Consider the following 11,035-nt stretch of genomic DNA (forward strand, 5'->3'; position numbering starts at 1 on the left):
CTTCCAAAAACATTCCAGTAATTTTTAAAAATTGGTACCTGACGCAGATTACCAGTCTTAGGTTCTCTTTACCTCTGAGCCTTCACTAACCAGAAGTGTGCTGCAATCAACTCCTCACTGTGGTATGGATTAGCTTCTAATTGCTAAGTAAACAAACCAGGGAGAATCGGAGAGATGAACTGACAGTAAACAGCAAAATGCTTTTTTATTTTACTTTTAAGCTACGTACACACTTCCAATTATTATCGTTGGAAAACGAACGACGAACGTTCATGCACGATATATACGAACGATCGTATAGCACCGATCCTGCATATAGAGTTAACGACATATAAATATATAATAATCGTTCGTAGATATTGTACACACAATAGATACGATCGTTTGAGTGATAGAGGAACTATGTGCACGACAGGAAAGTGAACGGACGTTCGTTCATCACGCATGCTCTGAACATGGACGATCAACGAACGACCGTACACACGAACGATGTTCAACGATGCTCTATCGTCGTCCAATCCGATCCGTCGGTCCGGTCGTTCGTTTCCAGCGACTTTCCTCGTTCGTCGGCGTCGTTGGTTACTTTTTTACGAACGATTTTTTGCCCAATCGATCGTTCGTCGTTCGATTGGAACGATAAAAATTGGAAGTGTGTACGCACCTTTACTGTGCTGTAGTATTAGTTTTCAAAATGAAAGTAACATTAATCTTCAAAGTCCACAACAGAAGAAGTTATTCAAGTTGTTCTGTCAGCAGTTTAACTCCTCTTGTTTTTCATTCTTTGTGGGGACTTGGCAAATTTAAAAAATCTTCAGATTTCAGTAACTCCCTGCAATAAGATTTTCATTCTGTTAAGCTCATCCACATAAAGATCTGCAAAGTTACAGTTTGTTCATTAGGGTATTATGTTTTCACCAAGTTGCCAACCCTTTAAATACAATAAAAAATTATACAATTTTAAAATATTAATTATTGTTCACGTATGCACAAAGCATTGTCAGGCGTCACTGACTGCAATATCCTTAAACAATGACAGTGATGTATAGTTCTGCCCCAATTTTCTTTAAAAGCTGATCCAGTGTGCCAAGTACATCAGTATTACACCTTTCTCACTTTTCTTTCTCATCCAAGAGGAAAAACAGTGTTCCCATATCAACAAAACCAATACATCATAAAAAAGGACTCAAAGAAACTTCCCTGTAGTTAAAACACTTTTTATTCCCTACCAGCACCAAAAACACCATTCTGTTCTAAGTGCCAGTATGTAATAAAGATTGTTTTACCCAAGTGGAGATCCAGCCTGTTAACATTTGGACCACACAGACCTGTAATAAGACTTAGCTTTTAATACATACAACATAGATTCCGTAAGGTTAGGAGTCCATAAGGTGTATTTACCCATTCCTAAAAGGTTATCCCTAAATGAACTTCCTACAAATTCTATTATGGGGCACATCTATCCAAATGGGATTCAGGCAGTTTAACTACATTTTGCCAGATTTCCTCTTAACCTTGTTTTCACCTTTTTATTAACATAAAGTAAACCTCACAAACCTGGGCTATTAACACTGAGCATATGATTTTTATCTTCAGTAAAAACAACATGTCAGAAGGATTAGTAAAGCTAGAGATTTAGGAAGTTGAACCTATATACAAATCTTGTTGGGGCCCATTACAATACAATGCTCGGCACTGCAATATGTTGAGTTGTGTTCAGTTAGATGATGTGATTGGGCTTTAAAAGCTAAGCTTGGTTTTTATACCTTCTGGACAAGAAATGGGATGGGAAGCCTGAATGACCAATGGGGCACCTAATATGGTAGTAGAGCCAATCTCCCCCATACCTAAAAAGGTGGAAAGTTACATATAAATTCAACCTCCTAAATCTCTGAATCTGTTGTTTGTTTTAACATGCACAATAATTATTTTGACAAGTTTTATTTGTCCAGGTTTGTGACAGATTTACCTGAAAGGTCATCCATACCTTGTTCGTTTTAGGGAAGAACACATCTGCCAAATCAGACCTTGTGAAATCCACTAAGTTTTTACTACAATATATAGAAGAAGAATAATAATAAAGCTTTATATTTTTCAAAAATAAAACCTGAGTAAGTACTTAAATATGAGTTGGTATCGGCCTCTTGCAATCTATTATACGTCAGTAAACACAAGTTCAGGAATGAGAGTCAATGACGTGCGATGCAAGCAAATGTGCTGATAATGTATATGTTATTAGGGGGGATTGTCTGGCAAGCAAGCTGAGGAATAGACAGGGTACCCCTGTAATCTATGTATGGCCTATACCTGTAACAGAGAAAGTAATGGCATCTGCTTGACTGAGTTGTGTGGTAGAGCTGTGTACATTTCAGGAATGTATCAACACTGGAAAAAGAAAAATGAGAACAAAATTTAGCCAATCTTGCCTAAATTTTCATCAAAAAAAAAAGCAACATTTGATCAGGTTGCAGTGGTAAAAACTTTAAATATGTACTTATTTTCCCATCTCTAGTTTGAATGCATCAACATTAGTGTTTTTTTTTTGTTTTGTTTTTAGGGACTGCGCAATATACACATTTCATTTACTCAGAATCTTAGTTTTCGCTGTTGGAATATTGGCCTGCTTTTCCAAACTTTTAGGATTGAGTTGCTGTTTCAGCGATCACGCATGATATAATACATTTGAGAAACTTCCCTAGCACACTGAATAGTAGTAGATAGGAGAAACTGCCTGACATTGATAAATCTGACCCTATAACTTACTGGGAAATCTGCTTACTAGACAAATTAGAGGAGGATTCTGCATTAAACCCACTTATATGTCCACTGCCAAGCCTTGTAGGCGCAAAATGCCTTAATGTACGGTTTTGAAAACCTCTGCTCATGTACGCCTGAATGATCATACAAAAAATAGCCGACATCCAGATGTGCTTTTTCCAGGAATATTATGTTTCTCAAGCCTAACAAATCTTTTCTGAATTATCCTTTTGTATTTTACTATAATTTTTCTTTTATCTATCAACATTTTGCAGATTACCATTGGTTAAATAGCAATTAAAGTGCTTTTCAATGCTAAAACATTACATTTTTTATTATAAATCACTGCGTATTATTCATTTATTTATTCTGTCTGCATCCCATAGGAAAGAAGGGGAAGGCCCAAAAAGAGAAGATTTCGCCAAGGAAAAAAAAAGTGGTCACCGGAACCGAGTATTTTGGATTTTCCTTCATTTGAAGTCCTCATAATAGTGGTCTTCAGGAAAAAGTGAGAACGATTGTCCTTCATAGGTATACATTTAGCTACAAAATGCATAATATATGTATAATAAATATATATACTGAATATGTATATACTTATATATACCTCCTATTGCGTGCTACTTCCCCCACCTCTTAGACCAGGAGTGACCACACTTTTTTGGCTTGCGAGCTACTTTAAATGACGAAGTCAAAATGACCTACCAACACACTTGCACTTAATGGGCCTGATTTATTAAAGCTCTCCAAGACTGGGGAGGATACACTTTCATCAGTGAAGCTGGGTGATCCAGCAAACCTGGAATGGATTTCTTCAAAGTCATTTGCTATTTGCTAGCAAATGTTTTGAATCCTGGACCAGATCCATTCCAGATTTACTGGTTCACCCAGCTTTACTGATGAAAGTGTATCTTCTTCAGCTTTGGACAGCTTTATTAAATCAGACCCAATAACTCCTGAGCGTGCATTTTAAAAGGCAGGGCTTCGCAATCTACTCACATTGCCTTTGCGATCTACCGGTAGATTGCGATCCACCCCTGTCTTAGACTATAAGCTCAGTTGGGCAGGGTCCTCTACTCCTCCTGTGTCGTTGTTTGTAACTGTCCATCATTTGCAACCCGTTTAATGTACAGCGCTGCATACTGTGTTGGTGCTTTATAAATACAGTTTGATATTAATAATAATAAATAACATGACAGCAGCATAATGATGCATATTAATGACCATTTACAATAGATACATGCAACACTGCCAGTTTTGTTTGATCTTATAAGCAGATCATCAAGTAGTTATGAAAATCAGTAATAACAATCAGGAGTTTTCCCAGTTTTGGTATAAGGATGAAGCTTGGAGCTAATAAGGATCTGGTTACTTTAGGATGCTCTAACAATGCAGCTTTCTCCAACACGATCAGACTTCCTTTTTTGAGATGTCTCAATGAGAATGACACTGAACATTGGCTATCCCCCCAGCCCTGTAGATCTGTGTAATCCTAAACACTCCCCTGACTCCAGCATGCCATGGCAGACGTAAAGCAGCCTTTTACCTTGGAGTCTGGCACACTGGCGTGTGGCTGTGTTGACTGAACTGTCTAAATGAGGTTGATAAATGGTGTAATTGCGTGTATTAGAGGAGGCAGCTAGGAGGATTGGGTGCAGCAATTCCTGCCCAGATGACGAGTGGACAGGGGCCAGATGGAAGGGGTGGTCCCTGCTCTACATCGTTCTGATGTATTCAGGGGGGTCTGAAGGAGAAAAAAAGGAGAGAGAGAGTAAGGTTTAGGAAAGTAATAGGTGGTCGGGTTTTGTTTGCTTGATGTGACTTTCTTCTTGTAGGGTTAGTAGAGACAGAGATGGCCACAGTGTGGGGGACAGTGTTGGAGCAGTACTAATGGGGTGCAGATAGTGGATTGGGAAGGATCAGTCCCTGATAGGGATCTGCATGGACTGTGCACTCCCAGGCAGTCGCTGCTGTTCTACACAAGGGAAGTTATGCAGACAACTGAGCCCTCGGATTTTAGCAGCTCTTTCCTGAGCTGATAGTGCCACTCAGCGTCTCAAGTTTTTGGACTTGATCCCTCCAAGGGATTTCATGTCCTCTGCAGTCTGCAAGAGGTAATAGGTCATCCAGTTTGCGAGAAGTCATTGTACTAAAGTCTGGAGGATCATACCTAACTCACAGCCTGCTGCCACTTTCAGATGACCACCGAGAACCCCAGCCAGCGCTTAGATCCCTCATCTAGCCCTAATACTGGGGCTCTGCAGCCTGCACTGATCAGCCAGCCACCAGCAGCCATGGACACCTCCTCTTCTTCATCCAACAAGACCAAGAAGCCAAGTTCAGGGCTCAGGCGTCCTGAGAAACCCCCATATTCCTACATCGCTTTAATAGTAATGGCAATTCAAAGCTCTCCAACCAAAAGACTCACCCTGAGTGAGATATACCAGTTCCTACAAGCCAGGTTCCCCTTTTTCAGGGGTTCTTACCAAGGTTGGAAAAATTCTGTGCGCCACAACCTGTCCCTCAATGAGTGCTTCATCAAGCTGCCCAAAGGACTGGGCAGACCTGGAAAGGGCCATTACTGGACCATAGACCCTGCCAGTGAGTTCATGTTTGAGGAGGGCTCCTTCAGAAGAAGACCCAGAGGATTTCGGAGGAAATGTCAAGCTCTGAAACCTATGTATAGGATGATGAATGGAATAGGTTTTAGCACTTCTATCCTTCCTCAAGGATTTGATTTCCAAGCCCCACCTGCCTCCCTGGCATGTCATAGTAATGGCTACAACTTAGATATGATGACAAACTCTATGACTGGAGGATATGACAGCTTGAGTGGAGGTCATCATGTCCCACATATGTCCCCCAACCCTGGCTCTACATATATGGCCAGCTGTCCGGTGTCCTCTAGTGGGGACTATGGACCAGACAGCAGCAGTAGCCCTGTCCCTTCTTCTCCAGCTATGGCAAGTGCTATGGAATGCCATTCGCCTTACACAAGCCCCACAGCTCACTGGACATCTTCGGGGGCCTCCCCTTACCTGAAGCAGCAAGCCATGGCACCAAGCAATGCAGCATCTGCCAGCATTCACTCAGGCATGTCTTCCTACACCTTGGAACAGACTTACCTCCATCAGAACAGCCGGGACGATCTCTCAGGTAATTTACACAACATTTGGATACAATGTATATGGATCTTAGTGGTTCTGTGCAGGGAAAAACATTGTAACCACATTGTTACAATATTACTAAAACACTGATACCATGTACATCTTTCTTGTTCAAGGTTAGTGCAAGTTAGACAAGAAAATAAAACATTTAATGGGTTGTTACTAAAGGAGTAAATCATTTTCACTTTGCAAACTAAGTGTAACTAATTGAGTAGAGTTAAGCTGTATCCTCTTCAATCATTCGATAACCACAATCCTGTTTTTTTCTGCACATTATTGTTTAAAGTTAATACACCTAGGAAGATGAATGTCATCTACTTTAGTCAGCCAAGTGTAGAATACTCAATAATGAGAAGAGAAATATCAGTTAAATAGAGTAGGAAGGTTGGATTACCAAAGGAATAGATATTGTTCACTTGCAATGTAATTGTCTGCAAAGATTATAGTATTAGGTTTTCAATACAGAGTCATTTATTTTTTTTAAACATGCACATGATTGGAAGAATATACTTTTTTTTATTTGCTAACATCCTCTCTTAGTAGTAAACTTAGTATTCTTTCATTTACCTCCTTGATTAAAAAAATAATTTTATAGATAATTCTAGGCTACTCTTCTTTTATTCTGCTCTGTAATATAATTTTACATCTGATAAAATACCAATTTAGCTGTTTTTACTATTGCCATCAGTCAGGAATAACGCTGACAGCACCTTAGCGGGTGACTAGTGCAGTGTATTTATTAAATTAGCAGAGAGGGGCACGTAAGAGGAGCTGGAGGTTGAATAACTCTGATCACAGGTCATGTGTAAATCACAAGTAAATGGGGCTCATGGGACAGCACATTACAGTCATTTATCAACATTAATATGTAATGCCCGCTTCAAGACTTTAGCCACCACTATTTCTTATATTTAGTTCCTATTTTGTCCATTGTTTTATCTAGGTAATCATTATTACATAGGCAGTCATTAATAAAGAACATAGTGGACTTGTGTCTGTGTGTATTTATATATGTGTGTGTGTGTGTGTGTGTGTGTATATATATATATATATATATACATATATATATATATGAAGCAGGGCTGCACTATTGTATTTCTGGCCAGAAGTGAAATTATACATTTCTTACATTTTTACATTCACCTCTCAATGGAGTTGATTCCTTAGCTTTAGACACAGGACACAGGAGAAATATAAGGCAGCAGAACATACTGGATTTGTACTGGGAAATTTGCAAATAGACCTTTTAAATACAGGTCGCAGAGGTTAACTAAACAAAGACAGTCTAAGCTGGACCACACCGAAGAGGATTTGAGCCTGACTTAACCCACATGAGAGCAGCCTCTTGTTCAATTTTATGGGAATTTCAACAAGTAACAACTGCAAAAAAAGAAAAAAAAATGTCTCACTATTTTTTTTTTCATTCCACCCTTGTTGAAGTGTCAATCACGTCCTGGGGAGCCAGGCAGCCCTGTTATCTGTGAAGATATCCCCTATGGGAGTTTATCTGTATAATACATGTATAATCCAGGATTGTGTACTTACTAAAAGAGATTACACTGGCTGCATATCTGCACCCTGAACATGATTTGATTAGTGCACGGGAAAGCAGTTGTTTTACTTTCATTGAAAAGTTTCATATATATACCGTTATTCACATACAGCAATAAAAACATACCTATACATATAGATGTAATAGCAGAGTTGTAACAATAGCAGAGTTTTGTGATTAATTCACTCTACAGAGCTATTTATTATTTCATTATTCATCTAAAATGTGTCTATCGTTATGATTAATATTATGATCAGATATACCTAATAGATAAAATATGTGCCTATTGTTAGTGTGCCCTGTAACATTCTGATGTAAATATAAATACAGGTATCATCAATAGATTTTACAGCAATTTCTTACTTTTCTTCAATGCTCATAGCTTACACAGTTATTTTCAATCTGTGTTCATAATTTAACTATTGAGAATTCATTTGATATTTGCAACCTGATAGACAAGTAAAATAAATTTACCCAATGAAAATAGATATATTAAATCCATTCAGTTTAATAAATAAGTAATACATGAGATTAAATTACTTATTTATTAAACTGAATGGCGTTTTACTCCATCTAATTATTAACCACGTTCCAGTCTTTCATATTTATTACGATTATTGTAAAACATCTGCAATCTATATGTTTGTTTGTATGAATTATTTCAGACAAACAAATATATATCGATTGTATTAGTTATATTTCGTCCCATAAAGCTAAGAACTTTAGCAATTTTCTAATATGAGAGAGAAGGATTACATAATAGATGCTTTACTAAATCAGACTCTTCAATGAATTCAATAATACAGAAATAATTTTATTAAACCTATCATGTAAAAAGCAAAATCTGCTTTATTTTTTTTTATCTGTACCAGAATGGGTATTTAAAAGGGTCTATTTATAAAGGAATGAATGTGCGTTTGGTGACGAATTATTCACTGTCAATTAAAACGCATGCACTTGAAAGATTTATTTGCAACGAATGTTTTCCTAATGTCAGGTTCACTGCTTTATACATACACCTGTAAACAACTATAACTTGAAGATTGTCAACTTCATATATAATAATTAATCCATATATATATGTGTGTATATATATATATATATATATACAGTAAGCTTTTAGCATTACTGTTTAGCATTACTGTGAGCTTTAAAAAGATTTGGTTATTAGGAGGAAACATAGACTAAATATGGCTTTAAAAATAAAGCTAATATAGGAGTATATATATGTATTATGGTTATTATTAATGTTGTTGTAAATATTATTTAGCTACCCATTTAGCTACAGGGAATTTTGCAGCTTTGCAATTAGCTAGGTTAAGTTATGGATATCATTAGGAAATAAGGGCTAATTATTATCATTTATTTGCTGGATTTCTTTACACCTATAAATCAGATTTATGACTTTTCAATAAACTTCCTTCCTGTCCTGCCAATATGCCATCCACATCAAAGTTAAGCCCCACTGTGTATTAGGTCCCATATGACAATTTGTAAATCAGGCTAGTAGTAGATGAAAGATTAGATAAGATTAGGCAGCATGGTGTGGCACATTACAGTACTTGTGCCTGTACAAATGTCTCTGCAAATCGGCAGCGTTTTCACTTAATTAGCAGAGCACAAAATTCTTCTCTTTAATTAGGAAGTCCAGCAGCTCGTTAAAAAGCTTACTCACCTTTTACATGCGCTAGTTCACCTTGAGGAGAAGGCAACTGGCCATGTATTAAAAATTCATTACATAATGAGGTGTCTGCACAGATTTAATGAGCCTTGTGAAAATAATCCCCATTTTAAAGGGACATTCTTAACTAATTTTACATAAAATAATGCCAGCCTCTAAAAGTTTGAGCCCCAGAAATGAATGTGCTTTCATGTTGTAATACATGCAATATCCAGGCAGATTAGAAGCAGAGCGCCTGTTTTGTTGAGGTTTTGAAATACATATTTTCTCACATTGTTAATCCATGGAAACTAATTAAACCAGGGCCATAAATAGGAAGTTTGGTAAGATTTATATGGAAATATATGAAGGTGCTGGCAATACTGGAGAGAGCAGTCAGTGAAAGTGCAGTATTGGTAACAAACAGTCAAATGAATTGTTCATCTGTGGTGCAAAGTTTTAGGCTAAACATATTTTAAAGGGCCACTGAAGATACAGGGGTTGATTTACTAAATGTAATGAAACTGATCACATGGAAAGTAAATCTTAACAGAGTGTAGAAAGTAAAATAAAACTGTGTTCACTTAAAGCAACCAATCATGTAGTTTAAATCCATTTTTATTTTATTTTCCCAGTTCATACAAAGTTAACATAAAAACGCATTGTGCACTATCGGTGAAGGGAATTTGTGCTAAGTAAAGATTAACTTCCATTTATTTTTTAGTTTTTAAAAATTAAAATATCTTTGTCTTGTACATGTTGTGTGTTGTTGTATGTTTCAGACTTTCAGAACTAGACATAGGTTGGAAAGTAGATACTGAATATAATGTTATTAGCCACATTTATTTTAATTATTGTCCCATGTTAGTTGCCATTGAGGGCACATATACAATATGTTATTATTTTACTATTTGTGTAAAAAATAGCTAAAAAAATAATAATACTCATAATAAAAAACAAGAATGTCGAATGCATCATATTGGATTGGGGATCAGCTTACCAAGAACTTTGCAGGGTGAAAATTATTTATTTCCTTATTACATTCTCATCGGATCACAGGACTGATAATATGTGGGAAACTATCATTAAGTTTTGTTGGCATTCTGTGTTTTACATGTTTTTTTGGGGAATATTAACTATTGTATGTAAACTAATTTAAAATTTCTGATAAGTAATAGTTTAATAAAATCACACCCTAGAGTTAGAATTAGGGTTAGCCCATTTTAATTCTTAAATAATAATTTAAAATGCTGAGTCAGTTACTATTTACTTTGTAGAAAAGATACCTATTGAAATTTGATGAATTTTGGATTGTGGGTTTTTATTTTCCTAAATAAGCCTGGAAAGGTTGTTTTGTGCAGTGATTTCTGCTAGCTGTGCAGGGGTGTATTAAACATTCGGAGAGGGTGAAGGTTGTGTAGTATTATGTAATGCTCCTTTCCATCACCAGTGAAAGGCAAATAGAGTTCTTTCAGCAGGTGATCACTTTGGCTTCCATGTGATGTGTCAGTGAGTGTCTGGTGACACAAGCGCTATGTGCTATCTTCTAGTAACTATTTGTATTTCCATTGCAGTGGGATTGCCTCGTTACCAGCACCACTCCTCCCCTGTGTGCGACAGAAAGGATTTTGTTCTCAATTTTAACGGGATTTCTTCTTTCCATCCGTCTGCCAGTAGTTCCTACTATCATCACCATCATCATCAGAGTGTCTGCCAGGATATAAAGCCATGCGTTATGTAGATCAGACCAACAAAACTCAATGGGAAGGACAATCTGTGTGTACTGTACTGAAGTGTGCTATGAGGACATGGAGCACCCCAATGCTGGGCTTGTCTCTTGTAATGCACTGTGCTATGAGGGCATGGAGCACCCCAATGCTGGGCTTGTCTCTTGTAATGCAC

At 37.1% G+C, this 11,035-nt stretch overlaps 1 protein-coding gene across 1 annotated transcript; it reads left to right on the plus strand.

Moving 5' to 3' along the window:
* Positions 1 to 4,513: 4,513 nt before the first annotated feature.
* FOXF2 (forkhead box F2) lies at positions 4,514 to 11,029 on the plus strand. The gene is made up of 2 exons (XM_072413330.1): positions 4,514 to 5,910; positions 10,708 to 11,029. The coding sequence occupies exons 1-2, from the start codon at positions 4,953 to 4,955 to the stop codon at positions 10,872 to 10,874; spliced, it is 1,125 nt and encodes a 374-aa protein (XP_072269431.1). The 5' UTR covers positions 4,514 to 4,952; the 3' UTR covers positions 10,875 to 11,029.
* Positions 11,030 to 11,035: the final 6 nt, after the last annotated feature.

Source organism: Pyxicephalus adspersus, chromosome 5 (assembly GCF_032062135.1).
Source record: "Pyxicephalus adspersus chromosome 5, UCB_Pads_2.0, whole genome shotgun sequence".
In the NCBI taxonomy this organism is placed as follows: domain Eukaryota; kingdom Metazoa; phylum Chordata; class Amphibia; order Anura; family Pyxicephalidae; genus Pyxicephalus; species Pyxicephalus adspersus.